Below are 20,831 nucleotides of genomic sequence, written 5' to 3'. Positions count from 1 at the left end.
TTTGAAGTAACGTCTGTGTTTTATAAGAAAGGATAAGATATAAAATTCTAGATTGGTGATACACAATCAGACAGGGTAACATTAAAAGACGGTAGTTTATATTAGAAAACTGGATGGTAGTCCTACAGAAGATTTCAATTCGGTAATATACATCCAGACTTCAAAAAAAAATTAAATTGGACAGTAATCTAGACTAGAATACTGGATCTTGAGATGTGTCCGACCTTTTAAAGATTCTAGTTCGTTAATAGGTCTATAGATCAAAACTTTAGACAGCCTAGATGTGAGGATATCAATAAAGCTTGTCTTCGAGTTCAAAGATATATGAGGGTTGAGGAATTGGCTTTTTTTACGTGGCTACGTAGCCCCAGCTGTGACCGATATATTTTAAGATTGTTATATTATGCTGCGAAAAATTATATCGGCCTCGTGTGGCATTTAGCTAGCTTTTTTTTCCCCTAAATATATGCATTAATAAACTGTCAAATTTCTAGAAAAAATCCTTAGAGCCGTTTTCGAGATTAGTGCTCATGCAGGTTTCGGAGAGAGAGAGAAAGAGTGAGACAGAGATAAAAAAAGAAAGAGATAAAAAAGAAAATGAAAGAAAGAGATAAAAAAGAAAGAAAGAAAGAGATAGAAAGAAAGAGAGAGAAAGAAAGAGATAAAAAGAGAGAGAAAGAGAGAGAGAGAAAGAGAGAGAAAGAAAGAGAGATAGACAGAGAGAGAGAGAGATAAAGTGTGCATGTGTGTGCTTGCTGAATGTGGGAGTGAATGACAAGGAAATCTCGAATCTTCCAAATTACGTCATATGCCAGTAGTGACAAAACCCAACCTGATGTTGACAAGATGGCGGTGAAAGTTCTAAAAATAGACGTCACAATCGTTTTCATATCATATCAAAGCTGTTTAGATTTTTTTATAACGATTTGCTTTTCAGCCTTGAAGCAGGGAGTCTCACATTGGTTTTCAGCCTTGAAGCAGGGAGTCTCACATTGGTTTTCAGCCTTGAAGCAAGGAGTCTCACATTGGTTTTCAGCCTTGAAGCAGGGAGTCTCACATTGGTTTTCAGCCTTGAAGCAGGGAGTCTCACATTGGTCTTCAGCCTTGAAGCAGGGAGTCTCACATTGGTTTTCAGCCTTGAAGCAGGGAGTCTCACATTGGTCTTCAGCCTTGAAGCAGGGAGTCTCACACTGGTCTTCAGCCTTGAAGCAGGGAGTCTCACACTGGTCTTCAGCCTTGAAGCAGGGAGTCTCACATTGGTCTTCAGCCTTGAAGCAGGCAGTCTCACATTGGTCTTCAGCCTTGAAGCAGGCAGTCTCGCATTGGTCTTCAGCCTTGAAGCAGGCAGTCTCGCATTGGTCTTCAGCCTTGAAGCAGGGAGTCTCACATTAATCTTCATCCTTGAAGCAGGGAGTCTCACATTGGTTTTCAGCCTTGAAGCAGGGAGTCTCACATTGGCTTTCGGTGGCTTTAAAACAAAAGCATTGGAGTCATCACTAAAATAGAATCTCCCACATCTCAGACTTTTACGTCACAAATTGAGTTGCTCGTGGAAACGTTTCCTTGTTTCCTTGGAGATTTTGATGGAGGAAAAACTATAAATAACTAGCAATTTGTGGTGTATCCTATGTACAGTATAAAAGAAGTGTTACTGGGATTTATTTATTTTTACAATTCCTCTAATTAGCTTAAGACATTTTGTGATTTCAGAAAGATGGATGGACTCTGGATGGACATAACGCCTAAGCTGGTCTTTAAAGCGTTTCCGTTGGGCACCGCTGTTATGTCGACCACCTTCCAGCTCACCAAAAACAACAACAACCCTGCTATATATTAACATAGTAGAGTAAAGTTCCCCTCTCAGACCTTGCGATCTATGGGGCAGATGATGCTAACGACGTCTGTTTCTGTGGCCCACGGTCAACGAGAGTGTCATGTGGCCAGCACAACGACCAACCGCCTTTACTTTCCCCAACTAACGTCAGGTACCCAATAGAGTTGGCTGGACTCTGGGACGCCCTAAAAATCATGAAATTCGAAATCCCAGCCTTCACCGAGATTCGAACCCAGGACCTCAGGTTCAGAAGCCGAGCGCTTAACCACTCAGCCACCGCGCCCCCTATATATTAACATAATAATAAAGTTCAGTCTAGATGTAGTTTAAACTTTGTTTGACCAAACATTTCCTCGCTACATCTACGATGACACAATTCTTCCCATTCATGACATTGTTGTTGCTTATCTAGGTTTTATACACTAGAATTTATGTTTAAACAAATCATGCGGAAGTAATAAACCCTCTCCGTCTCCATGGACGCTTGTCAATGGGAATGAATAGAAAGGCGTGGTGCACATAGATAGCGGTCTTTATTATATACAGCTTAATAGCATGGGGGGCAAACTATTTGAGTTTTCTATTCAACACTATGTAGAGGATATTCGAAAAAGATTTAGTTATTTGAGATGTAAATCTATAAATAGAGCTTTCTCTTAGGGTTCATAAAAACTGTGTGAATAGAGACTATAGGGAGACACCTGATTGGTCCATGTAAACCATATGTCGCATATGAAGTCCCAGTAGAGGCCCGTGTTTTAATGACCCGCTCTCCAAATCAATTCATGAGATTTGATTAAACAAGGGCGATGCTGTCAAATTTGAGAGTAATCATTGAAACTAGGTAGACGTTCTTACTCAATGAGTTAAACTCTGCCAAGTCGTTGGTTTTCCTGTCTGATTCAGGCGACCCATACCATGCTCTAATGGCACTATGGAAGACCTTCATCAATAATTCTTTCATAAAGTAAAGACTAAGAGACTAAGAGATGTAATAGTCCTCACAACGGAAGGCGCTGTCAAAGGATTTCAACTCAAATGATATAAAGACACTAACGATAGTTCCCTCAAGCAGGGTCGGACTTGGGCCCCGCACTTTCAATGGGCCCCCGCTAATTCCAGGTCAAAGATATTAAATTAAAACCTTTAAACTTATAAATAATAAAAAAGGTTCCGTGGCTTCCTGATTTTACAAGAGCTCCTGGAAATCTCATGTTGTTGCAAAATTATACACACAAAAAAGTCATGGACATCTCCTGAACTAAAAAAAAAATCACGAAAAATAGACAAAATTGTCATTTCTGGGTGCCAATCCTAAGCGCGATAAAAAAAAAAGGCATTGTCAGCTTTCATTTAATAAAAATTGATTGCAAAGACAAATGTATTTTCTAAAACAAAATCTTAATTTTAACATTATGCTTATCCCTACCGAGACTGGGCCCCGCGCAATCCGTTTCGCATAGGGCTTCTCAATTGTTAGGGCCGGCCCTGCCCTCAAGGATCTGAGAGTCGACCGACACCCATGAGCAAGAAGAACTAGCCAGTAATCGCTCCTCATAGCGCGGAGTCGCCAGTGTCGTTGTTTGAGGCTAATGGGGCCAAAACGAAAGCCGACACAGAAATTAAAAAAAAAAAATAAAGAATAGCCAAAAAACTTCGATCATAGACAGGCCATATTGCGAGGTTTTCCAAAGCGAGGATCGAACTTTTAAAGTCCCATACCATCTTCGACTGAATAGGAAATAATATTAATCATCATCATCATCATCAAACTCCATTAGAGTGAGGGCTTGAGAGGCTCAAATCCTCTCTTGCAAAAGCCCAGGACAGAAACCCTGCTGTCTTGCGTAGTGCATACATGTCGCCATACAGGTCGAGAATTTTGGGTTTCCCAGACCTGTCGAGACGGAGATCAGCAAGTCTGGGGCAGTCAAACAGAATATGAGGCACGGTTTCCTCTTCAAGCACTAAGAATGTGGTGGCTGGGTGGAAAAGCGCTTTAACTTTCGAATCGGGGGTTCGAATCCTGGTGAAGAATAGGATTTATAATTTCTGGATCTTTGGGCGCTACGGAGTCCACCCAGCTCTAATGGGTACATGACATTAGTTTGGGAAAAGGAAAAGTCGGTTGGTCGTTGTGCTGGCCACATGACAACCTCGTTAACTGTAAGCCACAGAAACAGATGGCCTTAACATCGTCGCCCTATAGATTGCAAGGTCTGAAAGGGGAACTTTGATACTGAGAATATTTTATTTTTTTTATTACTATGTGGCTTTAAGCTGACTTGCTTGATCTATTTGTGCCAGATAACAAATCTAGAAGTAAAAGTGTAATGACCTACAAGTGGTGTGTTGACCTACAAGTGGTGTGTTGACCTACAAGTGGTGTGTTGACCTACAAGTGGTGTGTTGACCTACAAGTGGTGTGTTGACCTACAAGTGGTGTATTGAGTCATTGACCTACAAGTGGTGTTTTGACCTACAAGGGGTGTGTAGACATACAAGTGGTGTGTTGACCTACAAGTGGTGTGTTGACCTACAAGTGGTGTGTTGACTACAAGAGGTGTGTTGACTACAAGTGGTGTGTTGACATACAAGCGGTGTGTTGACATACAAGTGGTGTGTTGACATACAAGCGGTGTGTTGACCTACAAGCGGTGTGTTGACCTACAAGTGGTGTGTTGACCTACAAGCGGTGTGTTGACCTACAAGCGGTGTGTTGACCTACAAGCGGTGTGTTGACATACAAGTGGTGTGTTGACATACAAGCGGTGTGTTGACCTACAAGCGGTGTGTTGACATACAAGTGGTGTGTTGACCTACAAGCGGTGTGTTGACATACAAGTGGTGTGTTGACATACAGTTGTGTTCACTGAACTCATAACACATCGCTTGAAAGGCTCAAAAAAAAAAAAGAGTGCAGATTTGTGTATACAGAACAAACTATAGGGCGCAAGACGCCCCACACACTATTGTTGTATCTAGGCGCCTTGGTTCTTTTAAACGTTACTTATAAACATCTGTCTATCGAGTAAAGTACAAATATCATTAGCCAGTTAAGGGAGGCAATTCAGCTATCATGAATGACTTCTGTATTCACACTTTAACTGAGAACCCCCCCCCCCCCGAGACCACCCCTCTGAGTCCAGGACAATGAAAATAATCAGCGCCGCCCCCTTCCCCAACCGGTTTCCCTCTTTCTTTCCTGTTTTAACCTTTTCAAGTCGTTGTGTGTGTGTGTGTGTGGTGTTATAAAATTACAGGTAAAACAAAAAAAGTTATAACACTAGGTAAAAAGCTCATAGACTGGTACATAAGAGATGTGTCCGAATGGGAGTATACGAGATGTTCGTGTGGACAATACAATAAACAATTGCGATCTGCCTTCACTGTCCATATGCCTGGCTGAAGAGTCGCGTCACTTGAGTTGGTTGTGGCTGCTTTAAGAATATAGCGTAAAGGTCAGTTTTATAGCTTACCAGGAAGGAGAGCAGAAGTCTATCTTATCTTATCTTATCTTATAAAATCAGACGTTACTTCAAAAAAAAGAAGTTGATTACGCCCCACGCGTTATGCGTCTAGTCATGCATGTTGACCAATGACTTCAATTCTGCCAAGTCACTGGTTTTCCTGGCTAGCCCAGGCAACCCATTCCATGCTCTAATAGCGCTAGGGAAGAAGGAGCATTTGTACAAATTTGTCCTAGTATACGGAACGAGGAATGTGCCTTTATCTTTGTGTCTAATGCTTGAATGTTTTCTTGTCGAGTGTCCGATTAGGGTAGAGCTTGCGCTAATTAATGACCCTTTGACCAATGGGAAGGATGGATCTCCACCGACTCCACCTTCCCGAAATCCCCCATTTAATCACATCCGTTTTGACGAGATACGGTCTTCCTTGAGACATCGTCATGAGTTGTTGAATCGTTCCATACAATTCCCCAAACTTCTGACACCAAAATACCTTATAGAAAATTTAATAACTGTAATATTTTATATCAACTTCACCCCTTCTCTTATTCCTTAGTCTGTTGAAAGGTAGGAGCACCACTCAAGATCTGTCCTCGGTATTTCTCCATTCATCTTTCTCTTTTTCCTTTAATAGAATCTTCGTCAAACTCGTCCAATCTTTGATGTTATCTTCCCGTCGATTTCTCTGTCTGTCTCTTCTTTTTCCTGGTACTGTTCCCTGTAGGAAAGCTCTTTGCAAACCCTGATCATATATAGATTTAAAAAGAGATGGCTAAGAATCAGTGTTCAATTTGTTTTGATGCCCATTACTCTTTCATCAAAAGCATGCTACGCCCATGGGGAAAATCCCCGAGTTCGCTACACCAGATTTTGAATCAAATAGATTTCGCTCTTGTTGCCACATTAATTTAAAAAAAAACAAGCCACGCCCCTCTAGTTATTTCTAGTTATTATTATGGTTTTAATAATTTACATGTGTCCTGTTTTTGATGCAAATCATATGCAGTAACCAAAGGGGGGACATAATCCTTCAGAGCCAAAAGTCTTCACTGTCTGTTTTCTTTTATAAGTATCCAGACCTGCGATACTCTCAGGTTTTAGCTTGACAGTATTTCTGTCACACACGTATCATACGACAAGGTAGACATCAGCTCATCCCCCCCTGAACCCATCGGAAATTTCGCAATACAAGACAGCGAAAAAAAAAAAAAGCGCCGATTTCAATGTCCCACCTACGTCATGGCAGAGCGTGTGAAAAAGTCGCGGCTTGTCAAGTGGCAGAAGTGAGGGTTAAAGGGAGAGTATGCTAATGTGCTTCAACTTTTTTTTTCCAAATGTGTTGGCTGAAAGTACCTGATCGTGGGCTAATTATATTTCACTTCATGCTATTTTTATACACGGACTAGCTGATACCCGTGCTTCGCTACGTTGGAAAAAAAAAGTTAGACAAGTTGATATATGCTTTTTACTTAGAACTGAACATCCGTCTCCACACAAACACACCAATTTTAAGATTTAATCTGATTAAAGACCTTCAGTTATCGCTAATATTTCTTTACATCGAACACACAGCATAAATATTCTACATATTTTATTTATTTTATAAAATCTATGTATTTTGTCTTTTTAAATCATTTGTACAAAAAAGTGGTAATAGCAGTATGGTGAAACTTATAACTGATAAAATGCTATGACAACCTTAATGTCACCTTTATGCTAGTTTAAATTATAAGTATTTAAATTGTACCTTTTTACTTAAAAAAAAAAAGAAAGGAAAAATTTTTTTAAAAACATTTATTCATATACTAGTATTTGTCCAGGTTGTAAATGAGGGTTAATCTTGAAGTTATTGTTACTTTGTCGACATTATCTTGTTTTGTAAATTTTAAACCAAAGCCTAGCATTATGTTTGAAGTTCGTGTATTAGATAAATGCCAAGTTACATGACAACATTTCATTTAATATTATAATTGAATATAACTGATGGTCATATTATGGATCAAGGTTTAGGTCGGGTTTGGACAATCTCAGGGCAAAACACACAGACTCTTAGCAGAACCACAAGGTTTATCACAAACACACTGTGTTCCGATTAGAGTCTTCTGTCAAGTATAACATACTCTAGCACACTTTGGATACACGCTCTACTGACCTAATACACATCACATACACTCTCTTGACCTAGTACACATCACATACACTCTCCTGACCTAATACACATGATATACACTCTCTTGACCTAGTACACATCACATACACTCTCCTGTCCATGTACACATCACATACACTCTCTTGACCTAGTACACATCACATACACTCTCCTGACCTAATACACATCACATACACTCTCATGGCCTAGAATACACAAGTACACGACCTGTGGAGGTTGGTCCAATGAAGAGATGTATTTTCCAAGTCCCCGCATATCTAAAATGCAACAAACGAAATCTCTTTAAAGATTCAAAAGATACAAAAAATTTATTTCTCAATTCATTATAAAACATTTGATTTCAAATCATTTATAAAACACTGTGTTATTCAATATTTAATCATATTTAATAAGAATAATAAGAAGAATAAAAATAACAAATCAACATCTGAATCAACCTTGTAATTTGATACCAAGAAGGCCTACATAATCTTCTAGATCTAACTTATTGACCAGATTTCTTACACAGATATACAAGATAACAGGCAAAACTAAAAGCAGTTAAACTGTGTGTAGACAAACTGGCACAAATTGTTATTTCATTTTGAGATACAATTTTATAACAGCACACATTTTTTTAAAAAATGTATGATTTAATTAGTTTAGCTCTACCCCAAGAAAAATTCTGGCCAAAGTGGAATACTGCAATGACGCAATCGTGTCGTCTGCACAGTACGTCACTGTTTTAACACTTCATTTTAAGTTGTTTTTTTTTCAGCTGAGTTTCTTGAGATTTCTGTGTTTTTTTTTTTTTTTTGCTTTACTTTATTTCATTTAATATGCATACTGCCCATATGATTTTTAGAGTAGACTCAGCAGGAACAAAAACGTGAACATCGAATGAATTGAGACTTTTAAATGTGCATGTGTCTAACACAAGACTGACTTTGGGTAAAAGTAACGAGACCTAGGTTGAAAGCAAAACAGATGATTGAAATACAAACAGATTCAGATGAAAGCGCTATGGGGGCATGTGTACAGGTTACATCAGAAAGACAATTAGGCACACATTGACTGGACACAGAAGGTGGGTCAGTCAACGCCCTCGGGTGACCATCAGAAAACATGAACTGGCTGGACAAATGGTGCCGCAAAGTATCCAGTGGTTCTCACTGCGATCGGACCACACACACAAATCATCAAAAGTTTCGCATTAAAAAAAAAAAACACAGATAAACCCAACCATCTTCGACACTAACCTATACAATATACTTCTCATACAAACACATCCATCCAAACAAACACGGCTAAAAGAAACAAACAAGCTGAAGCTAAAGATAACCACGTGGACAAGTGGTGCCCGTGTGTTCCACATGGATGCACACAACAGGTCCACCTATCTGGGATTTAACTCTTTCTCTCCGTAATTATTTGTCCACGTTTTGAAGGAATTCTTCATTTGCTCATGACTATTTCACTACCCTTGTTATGATTGGGCTTCAATAGCTTTGTTGTGTGTTATCAGAAAATGTTTTATTTGGTATAGAATTAAAGGGAAATGCATGTTCTTTTTATATAATTCAAAGTCAAGTTTAAAAAATTGAACTTTAATTTAATGAATTCAAAATAAACGATGGTATTGTCGATTAGGAGAGAAAGAGTTAAGACCTTGAGAAGCAGAGAATGAAAAATGCTTACTAATACCAAGGTCAGAGATCAATATTTACATCAAATAAGCAAGAGTTCCTTTTGAGTCACGTGTCAGATTCATTCAATCGCCTAAAATTTCAAAATTAACATAAATATGTATTAAAAAAAAGGTGACTGTGAACTGTTCAATACAGAGAATTGAATTGAGTCATATCCATCACGATTGGCTGCGACGATAAGGCACGTGACTAATGACAATTTGCTAAATATTATTCAAAGAGGTCAATACCAATTATATATTAATACACATTGTCTTATGAAGTTTGGAGACATCAGTCACTTATAGTGTGGCAATCTCTATATAACATAAAATGTACATATAAAACAAATGAAAGCTCTTAGGGAAGAAAAAAACATAAATAACTTACAAAGCTGAACAAAAAATATTATACAGAAATCAGATTACTATTTCATTGCCTGCTTCTATCGACACAGTTTCCACAGCATTGTGTTCTCGATATAGTTACCTCCCCTGTAACTAAAAAACAACAAAAAACAAATCGACTCTGCAAATAGTGATACGACTCTGCAAACAATGATACGCATTAAGATGGTTTTAATAATGAAAAATAAAATAGTATAAAAAAAATATGCAAGGGCTATTAAGTTGGTACTACAAGCAGGAAGTGACCTTTCGCAGCACTATAGTCCTACAGACTACTGTCCTACTCTTTGATATCTACAGACTTTCACTGTTACCGATTCTCCCGCCCCGGCCTACCATGTGTCACGCCCCGAACGGCACCCTATGTTATCGGTTTCTGCACTAATCCCTGAGTTCATTATGTCCCAGCGCCCCCCGCGGGCTTTGGAAAAGAGCTCGGGCGATTACAGAGGGTGGTGTCATATTAGCATTGTAACGTACGCCCCTTATCCAACAATTTATTACACCGAGATATACACTGTCTTGTAAGTGCCCCCCCCCCAAAATAGACGAGGCACCCAATCACCTTTAAAAGAAGCGGCGTACCTTTAGCGAGGGATCGGGGGGGGGGGGGGGGTGATTACAGTCAACTAGAGTACATTTTTATACAGTATTATATAACGACACTGGGGTGTTCCTCAGCATACGTAATACGCCCCTGCTATCGTTTTGTATGCCACCGTTACTTGAATTCAATGGATACGACAATGTAAGACGGCTAAGCTAGAGCGGCTATCTAAACCAACCAGACAAAGGCGTTGTCTACAGAGCTTAATAAGTAATGTCAACTCTCATTTTTTTTTTACACTCGCTAGGGGGCTCGGCGAAGGGATTAGCCCGCTGACATATTTACTAAATCGTATGCCTGCTAAACAATGTCACTTTTCATAGGGCTACCACGTGACCCTGCGAATGTCTCAAATTCCAAGCATGCAAATATTTTGTCCTAATTAGTTGATGAGCCCCAAAAACACAAGATAACATAACCCTGCCCCGCCCATCCAGGGTGTTTACTTACAACCTAAGAGTCCCAGGTAACTAAGTTATCCATTGGTGTATATACACAAACATGTCAAAATGATGGGTTTAAATGACTCATCTTTAAGTCTATTGTATGAAGCGATGAAGAGACATTATAAAAAAAAAACTATTAAAAAAAAACCCAATAAACCTAGATCTATGTTTATGCAATCCAATATGTGAACAACAAAAAAAACTCAAGTAGAATTCAGCTACAAGCAGCGCAATATGCCTACTGTAGACTGCGGTGTCATTTAATGGCCTGACATATTTGCTTTCCGAAAAAAATGTTTTACATTCTTGAGATAAGCCCAAAAGAGAATGTTCGAGCAACTCGTCTAGCAGACGACACAAATGTAAGAGCGCATAAACATAGGTTTAGAAGGTAGGTGATAAAACTCCTCCAAAACAACTTAGTCCAATAAAGTCATGCAGAGCCGGATGTTTTGGTCAGTGACAGCATGAAATGACTTTGCAGTTTGGAGTTTTTTTTCTGTATTGTATTTACATAAATTGAGAAATACTTCAACAGAAAATAAAAAAAAAAAGACTTATACAAGAGCCAAAAAAAAAAACAAAAAAAAACTTAAGAAAACTCTAAACAGCACTAACCTATATTTTCAACTAGCAGAAATACCCAGCGCTGACCCTTGTTAATTGTACAAGATAAAATAAAACCTAAACAAATTATCTAAAATATTTTCTTGTTTAATCTAGGGTCTTAATGGTTATGTCAAAAGGAGAAGGTTCAAACACCTCCTAAGACCTCTGCAACAATCTTGGGAATACTGGGGATTACTCATGCCAAGTTCATTAAGATTGGCCAAAAGTTGTGATATCTATTTCTACATGCACACACATACACATTTTTATTTGCTTTACGTATAAGATGACAGGACATAGGTGTGTTTATAATGTAATTAAATCACTAGCTGATCAGACATGATATGGTGTTCTCAGTTCTGACACCAATTATATAAGATCTGACACAAAATGCTCTGTGATTACAAACAAAACATATAACATCAAGAAAGGTCAAAGGCACAGTTCAAATATGTACACACATTAGAAAAGGAAGCACTTGATTGGTCCCATTCATCAATATCACTTGCCTAAATAACATTATTTGATCACTTACCTACATAACATATTACTTCATCACTGACCTATACAACATATTTTTTTAATCACTTGTCTACATCACATATATTATTTTATTAACAATTCTAATATAAAAATTGACAATGATGTTAAAGTAATGTGTTACTGATGTGTGTGTGGAGGAAAAGGGAAGGTAAGTGAGGTCAAAAAAAAAAAAGAGAGGAGGAAACTGCAGCTATCACATTGAAGTCTTCCCATCAATCACTAGTCCCTCATCTCGAGATGTCTGAGTTATCACAGAAGGAAATCAAGCAGACGTAACTTTTAAACAAAACTAGATCTGGAGAAGGCTGATGGTGGGGGTGGGGGGGGGGGGGGGAGATTGTGGGGGTGCTTAAAAAGGTGATCCTTTATTACAGGAAACACACTTCTTCTACACCTTTTTAAAAATCAATGTTTCAGGATGTCATTAACATTTTTTTTTTATATTTTTAAATTTGTGAAAAATGAATTTCAAAAATGATATCTAGTATTTTCTTCAATGGCAGGCAAAGAATGTCTTTAATAATACCGCTACTATTGATTATATTTCACATTATTTGAAACAAAAACCTTTAATTAAAAAAAAAGGGTGGGGGAGGCCATGCATATCCCAACATTGCCATTCTTAATTTATGTTATAAAAAAAAACTATATACAGAAAACAAGAAGAGGATTTATAATGCAAACACATGTGTAGGAACTAAGAATGCGATTCTTATCCTATCTTATAAGATTCTTGTGTACGATGACTTAACCTGTGTAGTGTGTACAATTGGTCAAACAATACAATTTTAAAAGCCGACTAGCAAGTAGCATAAAGAGATGTTTTACTCCGGATCTGCTGTCTATAAATAGAACATTAAAAAAAAGGGGAGGTAACGTTAACGATTTTTTAAAAATGCAAGCCTGACCGAATTTAAATAAATAAAAGTCTTGTGTACTCATTGATCTTCATTGTGTAATTCACCAACTTACACTGTGGGGAGGCGTACAGGGAAAAGGAGGGGGGGGGAGGAGGGCTTACTCTTCAATGGAGTGACTGTTGGCAGACGTACAAGCCACTGGTAGGGAGAACTTCAGTAAGAGACGCATGTTTTTGTTTGTGTCACTGGATCTACAAGCTCCATTGGCAGGCCTCCATTCATTTGAAAGAAGCTGGTCTACTGAATGACCCGCCACGCCCCCCTGTCTCGAGCTTTTACAAAAAACATGTCTATAACTCTAAACATTTGTTTTAAAAAGGGGGGGGGGGAAGACAAAAAAAATATCCTTTAAAGAACCACAAAACAAGAACGGCACAGCCCACCTACAAAATATCACAGGGGAGGTAATCAGAGAGGAGGTACTCATAGATTAAGGTTTTCTGCATAACATTTCAGTGAATTATCTTGAAAATATTTTACAATATTTCACATTTGTTTGAGTGTATTGGCAGAGAAACAATTACTAAACAATTTAAATAATTAACAAAAATTTAACAGCTCGAAATGCAATATTTATGTTAATTAGAGATTTTGATTTTTTTCTTTAAATTACATAAAAAAATCAAACTTATCAACCGTTAACTTTAGACATACACTATATCTCCAATCTATATACAAGCCCATCCATCAGAATGCTAGAATAATTAAATCATAAACTGACAGCTCCAACCCCCATAAATCATTTCTCCCTTATTAAGAAACAAGAAGCTCTTTTGCATCAGCGAGAGAATGGAACATTGACCTTTCAGTACTTGCTACTCAGTTCTAATGAACTAAAAAATGCTTGAAAATTTAATTAACACGCATACAGACATCAAGAAGCCATGGTTTCCCAGTGGCATCCAAATCTAGAGAGATACACTCTTTTATTTAACTATACGCTTAGGCTAAGCTGATAAACGAACAATAATTTTTAAAATGCGAACTTGAAAAATTAATATTAAAACTAGCACACAAATAATCCAGTATGTATATAGGCATTAAATTAATCAGTACTTAAGGCGCCTTACTGAAATCCCAGTGTTGGCTCTTGTTCAATACTTGCCAGAGAAAGTGACTTCAAATTCCCACAAATATTTTGAAGCTTTCTTAAGTCAGTCTGTTAATTTTCAAGTACATTATTTACAAACCAAGAAGGCTTAGAGTTCCAGCCCCGGGTGTTGAAAAAGTAGAATGTAAAAAAACACAGAAAACAAAAATAGAAATCACTTCAGTATTGCTCCATGACCAGTGTGACGAATCTGCAGTCCAGATACAGTCCAGTTGGATGATAAATTAAAGTCAAAGTCAACTCTGCTTCCGAAATGTTCATGGCTAGTTCGGAAGAGAGTTCCGTCACAAGAAGCAACAGAACCTCTTCCAACCAGCCTTCTTCAAGCTGGAGCTGTGTCTGTCTTGAATGGACAACTTTTTCCTAGACTTACGAATTTCTTTGGAGCGGCCGAGGTCTGTGATGTTAAGCGCCGCCAGAATAGCCTGGTCGAAAACGTCTTTCAGGTTCTTCTGGGTCAGCGCCGAGCACTCCATGTAGCCCACAGCCCCGATGTCTTCAGCCAGCTTGGCCGCGTCACTTTCGGACACTGGCTTCTCCTTGTAGCCGGCCAGCTCGATCAGGATCTTGACGTCGTTGCGTAGGTCGCACTGGGTGCCCACCAGCATGATGGGTATGTCCCTGGCGTGCTTGCGGATCTCGGGCACCCACTTCTCAACGACGTTGTTGAAGGAGGTAGGGGAGACGACGCTGAAGCACAGCAAGAAAATGTCCGTGTGGGGGTAACAGAGGGGACGAATGGTGTCGAAGTCATCCTGTAGAGACACAACAAAATATAAGTATATATAAGACCAAATCATTTAGTTAATAGCTGTACAGTAATGTATACAATCATTGGATATCTTTATCTGAGTAGCCCAGTCCCTGCTAATGTTCACAAACCTTTGTTCATATTGTTAAGGCCCTAGTCAAATCGTTCAAGCTGTCGGTGTTATGTTATTGAGTGACGTCAAAATTACTCTCGAACCGTGTCGAATTTGGGTCATATAATAATGAATTTGAGATTACTTAACCATTATTTAATAACAACAACAACAATAATATTATTAGATCTAAGAACACTTCCATTGCCTGACAGAAGGCGGTACTGCTGCAGACCCGCCACATCACGAGAAAAATTCCTCAGAAGACACTGATAAAGGGACAACAATGAATTTTTAAAAATTATTTTTAACAAAACTCGACCCTGGATGTGCCACAGAATGAATACTCGTTCGTTTCTAACATAATAATAATAATAATAGTGATAATAATAATAAAGAGAATCGCATCTCAAAGTTCAAAAGTTAACTTAACACTCGACTTGTGTTAGTTAATGAGTTAATTTTTCCTGTGCTAAACGTCTTCAGAAATCATAATGAGCATGAATGCCGCAATAGGAAAAGAGACGAACTAGCGTCATCATCGTCATTGTCACATCCAAAAACAAATGGAATAGATCACAACTTACATACAATGGAACCAAATATACCCGGAAAGTCTCTTGTTTTCAAAACTCTAAAACTAAAACTTTTTTTTTATATTCTTGTCAAGAAAAATATTCAAGAATTTAAAGTGAAAAAATTGCGATGATTAAAAAAATAAATAAATACACAAGTAAGAAGGTTTGAGTTTTTAGTTTTTTGGCACATCGGCACACTTTAGGCCATGTCGTGCCCGTAATCCCTGAAAGGTTACTCTCCCTTCATATCACAAGAGCTAAATTTTATTTAGTTAAGTTATTAAAAACAAGGTCTATTCACAGTTAAAATAGTATTGGTAGTGAAAATTTAATAATTTAGTAAAAATCTTTTTGTAAATATTATATGTACACAATTTCACAAATCAAATCTTCGTAGATAACCCCCACCTCCCGGACAGGGCCCAGTACCTTCCCAGGGTCGACCTTGTCCAATAGTGTTTTTAAGTTTTGCGCTCTAAAAAGAATTTCCCCCTAATATCCTGGAATCTGGGGCAATCAAAAGTAAGAAAGAAAATATTGGCCCAAAAACAATGCAATTTTTGGAAAGGGAGAATCAAGAAAATGGTAATTGCATTATTGTATAGACCTGTAAAGGGACAGAAATTCAAAACATTTCCAAAACAGTACCAATATTAATAACAATAGTGTTTTAATCTCTGTACATAAAACTACATTTACCGACACAGTAGAGAAAAAAATCTACAACATAAGGTTGGTCTCCACTGTTTTGACTGCCACGCTAACAAATCCAGTTCCGGCGATGACTAGTTAGGGCGTTTCATTTTAGATACAAAACTTTTGTAAACTTTTTTGTCTTCCTACATTGAGATATGGACTTGTAGTGCCAGGGGCGTCGCTACAAGGCAAGAAGTGGTTCTACCAGAGTTAAGTCAAGCACCTGGTTCTCTCTACAAGGCAGGCGTCGGTCAACGAGGGAGGGGGGATCGTCTGATATGGCCTCTTGTCGATGTGACATGTCATCTGGCCTCTTGTCGATGTGACATGTCAGCTGCCAGACGAGAATAGGACGCGGATATACTTAGATGGCCCAGAGGCTAGTGATATATTACACTAATAATACAGTCCAACAACAGAAAAACTACTAGGGTGCCATTCACTGATTTAGTGTGGTTTTTTTTTAAAGGGCGGGGCCATGTGGTTTACGGCATCACGTGACTGATTACGTCTGAATGACGTGAAACTATGAATGGAGCGCCGAGTATCGACATGTTCCCTACAGAATGGAGCTAAATTGATTCCTTCGCTACTTTCTTTATCGAGTTTACCGCTTGACCTAATTACTGGAGCACGACATGGAATGAATCGACGCAGTTTGTACTTCTGCCACAACAACTTCGAGTCGGATAGAACAAGATATAGTGTAAATAGGCAGTCATTTGACCGTGTCGACAAGCATGACTCATTATCCTCCCCACACCCACGAGCGCATACACACACACCTTTTTTAGGGACTTCATCCATGAATGAGGCCACATCCATGACGTGTTGACAACGCAATTCTACGAACACATATATACGCACACACATACACGCAACGCCCTTCTACACACATGCACACACGCATGATTGTAATGGTTCTTAAACTAGATCTAGATCTTTCTGAAGGGGTAGATAACTAGTTCCAAAGTCTCGATAGGGGGGTCTGTCGGATTGTTTGTTACATGATCTGCGGTTCGATTCCCATCGATACCATCGTAGATGCCTCGCAAGACAATGACATCTCATCTAATCCGTGGTGTGGTACCATACACTGTACTATAACATAACCAGGATGGCTGCCTGGTCGTGCGGTTTGCGCGCTGGACTGTCGTTCAGATTTATCGATGGTCCAGGGTTCAAACCTTGCCCGCTCCCATCCCCCGTCGTCCTGCGGGAGGTTTTGGACTAGGATGTAATTATCTTCAACTCTGAAGGAACATCCGAAACATGTCAAACATTTTACAAACAAACATTTAACTCAAAACATACAATGCGTACACGGTTAAAAAAAATATAGTATGTCGTTAACTTCCTATAGAGCAGGGGTTCTCAACCTGTGGATGGCGACCCCCTTGGGGGTCGATTGACAATTAGCCAGGGGTCGCCTAAGACCATCGAAAATATGGATTGTTGTTGTCTATTCTTCTTTTGCTGTATGTGTGTGTGTGTGGGGGGGGGGTCGCGGCAGAGTGGGGGATTGTAAGAAGGGGTCACCGAGCATGAAAGGTTGAGAACCGCTGCTATAGAGTCACAGAACAGTATCCTCTACAAAATGTAGTGCTAGCCTCACGACGAGGTATGTTGTTAGAAGATCAGCTCACCCCCATGTTGGATGTGTGTGTGTGTGTGGGAGGGGGAGAGGGGGTGTGCATATAACGTCCATAATGGCAGAGGCGATGTAATAGTTAAGAGAGACGCAGTGGACTGCTCTAATGGGGCTGTTGCCCAGTTCCCCCTCTTTACTAGGAACTTTATTTCGTGACGTGTTCATTTAGGTATCTCTCCCTCCCCCTCTCTCGCACCCACCCATCCCCACTACCAAATGAAGGTCTACGTTTTGCCGTAAAGACATGTTGCCCACCCATCCAGCGTCTGTCTCTCCCTCTTTCTCTCTCTCTCTCTCTCAGTTTCACTATAAGTATCATTTATTGCCCCCACTCCCTACACAAACACGTCTGCATTCTACACATTCTACACTTCTTACAGGGCTAGAACATAAACAGGCCACTGTGTCTGGAATCAGGTACTCCTTCCCATTACTGACAGCAAAGACATGTCACAGGTGTCATGCGACATCTACCTCTCCCCCCCCCCATACCATCCGTGCCACGTGAAGATTAGTTGAATGAATCCAACTGACAAATCAAAATACTATTTGAACCTCGTATTCAGAGCGTGCACGCACGAGAGAAAATAAACATTTCATAGAATAGAAGCAAGGATTGTCTCTCTTAAGTGCTATTAATAGAACTGTCGTCGTAACGGTTTAGTAATAAATTGATACAATCTCAGTTGTCAATAAAATATATAGCATCCTTTGTGACTGACACTATAAAACGATTACATTAGCGTAATAAACATATCACATCCGGTGTCTTCAGTAGTCCTCAAACGACGACATTATTTGCTCAACACTCGCCAAACTGTCAAGTGTACAAGTGTGAATACTGGGCGTAACGGATAGAGCCTCATGTTTGATTTCACGGGGACTGGTGGAGTTTTGCTTCCCAATGACAGCGTCCTCGTCGGCGCCTATCTAGGCAGGGAAATGTAATATGAATTCACAATTAAATGTCCCCACATCCCGCTGATACTATATTGTTTCTACTGGTACAGTGATGCTCAGCCTATACACCTGACAAACTCTCCACAAGTAGAACATGCGCATTCTGACGCAGCAAACAGTAGTTGAGAACCAGTAATACCGTAGTACCTGGTTACGTGTGCGAAGATAAGGGAGGGAATTTGGGGAGCCAGTTGAAACGAAAAATTCAAAAAGTTTGATCATTAAAAACTTAAAAGAGTCGTCTCTTCTTTTCATTCTTAATATCAACCACCCCCTCCCCCCCCCCCCCCAAAAAAAAATTAATTATTTCCTGTTGTCCGTTGCCATATTTTCCGTTGCCATAAAAGGGAGCGCTTGATGTTTTGTTGTCGGTATTAAGACACCAAATGAAATCTAGCAAGAAAAATGATTAAAACTCGAGTCCCAAGGATGAGGGTTATTAATACAGACCTAAGCAGAGTGTTGTCTATTATTTCGCATATCCTGCACCTACACAGTTTATATAAAAAAAAACACCGTGAGAATCGAGAGCTTTTCAGGCCGACAGGGGGAGAGAATTATGCTAATTTTGTATTTGCCAAAAGTCGCCGGATTCACGTCTGCTATTTACGTCAGCTGTTTTCAAAACGTTAGCAATAGCGTGTCATTCAAAAAAAAAAAAACGGATCCAAACATAGGCCATGTTTAAAGACCCAGTTCAAGAAGAGCCCCCACGTAGTGTGTTGAATGGTAACAAAAGAAGTATAAAGCCATACTTGTTTTTTAAAGAATAAGTTGTAATTGATACAGCAAAGTATTGATATTTCCATACCCTCATCCACCGTTTCTATTTTGTTTCCATTGTCGAAATACATACAGATAATATTGTACATGTAATAGCTGCTGAACACTTTAAATATAGAAACAGATCTGTTTTTTTTTATTTTTTTATTTAAAACTAACAAATAGTGAAAATCTATGCATATTCATGAAGTGACACTGGAAATGAATGGAAGAGACTATAAACCAAAATGTGATCTCGAGATAACAAGCTGGCACAGAGCTTTTCATGCACACCGCCATCCAAGACAGTGCAGAAGGTGCGCACTATTAGTGACTAGACTGGGAAGGATGTTGGCATTAGAGAGAGAGAATGATTTCCGCCCAAGTCTAGAGCCGAGATGACAATGCTGTACTCAGGCAGATGTCCTATGTGTTTGTCTTGTCTCCATGTAAATAAACATCTATGTCTCGTTGAGTTGCCTCCCTTCAGTTATTACAATATATATATATATATATATATATATATATATATATATATATATATATATATATATATATATATATTATATATATATATTATATATATTTATATATATATATATATATATATATGCCTACAATGAATTGTATTTCCCCTTGCCGGTAGTCCCAGAGAAAGACAATTAGCACATGAATGATAAGTCACTTTTTTTTGTATTTCATGAAAACTTATATAAATATGAATAACTTTTAAACTAAAGACGATTGTTATCATAGCTCATACATTACAGACGGCTATTTAAAAAAAAAAAGATCATTATGAACCTATGATTGGACCCATGTGTTAATGTAGCGGTTCTATAGATTCAAGCTCAACTAAGTACCTTGATCCCCCGGCTGATTCAGGAAACCCGTTACATACTCGACTGCCACTTGAAAAAATGATAAAAGGAGAAAGGGGTGTTGGGGGGCATGTCTCCAATTGAGCGTGCACTATTTATAAAGGGGAGTGACGAGCTGACTATGATCCCTAATAAATGTGTCTCTTTGATTTAGACTCGCCTTTTCCTCCACCACGATAGACTAGATGTCACTCGTGGAAAAACAAAAACAACACAAGCTATAAAGGGACACCATTTTTGAGCTGCACATACAAGACAATACCTTCTTGCTTGGCTAGCGAGAGGGGGAAGTGTGACCACTGTCCATTAAGGATTATACATAATGCATTGCCCGTGTTGCGTTTCTATCTCTGATGTTTGAATCGTGATATAGGCCGTACACCCTGTCTGTGTTCCCAGCAGTGTGTGATCAACCTGCGGGGAATTGCCGTTCCCTACCACTAGCAGGGCAAACAATGTCTACCAGAGGCAGAAGTCGAAACCATGAACCGTCGTATCAATTATAACAAACGCAAACTTAAAGAAGCACGCGATTTCAATCCGTTCTTGGCGGTGGTACACTGTGGTCTACTAACAGGCCGTGAGAAAGAGACAACTCAGACAAAACACACACAAAAAATAGCCAATTAATTGTTTGAATTTACGTCACGCTATTG

General features: G+C 39.0%; 1 protein-coding gene across 5 annotated transcripts in view; it reads right to left on the bottom strand.

Moving 5' to 3' along the window:
- Nucleotides 1-7,755: 7,755 nt before the first annotated feature.
- Nucleotides 7,756-20,831, bottom strand: part of LOC106055464 (cell division control protein 42 homolog) — a 32,988-nt gene continuing 19,912 nt past the window's right edge. For all 5 annotated transcript variants that reach the window (XM_056022677.1, XM_013211726.2, XM_056022678.1 and 2 more), the window contains one exon: nucleotides 7,756-14,539. In XM_056022677.1, coding sequence (XP_055878652.1) covers nucleotides 14,069-14,539 — 471 coding nt within the window. In that variant the 3' untranslated portion in view covers nucleotides 7,756-14,068. The remainder of the gene's footprint in view (nucleotides 14,540-20,831) is intronic.

Source organism: Biomphalaria glabrata, chromosome 3, assembly GCF_947242115.1.
Source record: "Biomphalaria glabrata chromosome 3, xgBioGlab47.1, whole genome shotgun sequence".
In the NCBI taxonomy this organism is placed as follows: Eukaryota; Metazoa; Mollusca; class Gastropoda; family Planorbidae; genus Biomphalaria; species Biomphalaria glabrata.
Note: the sequence above shows the minus strand (reverse complement) of the source record. Positions and strands in the feature narration are given on the sequence as shown.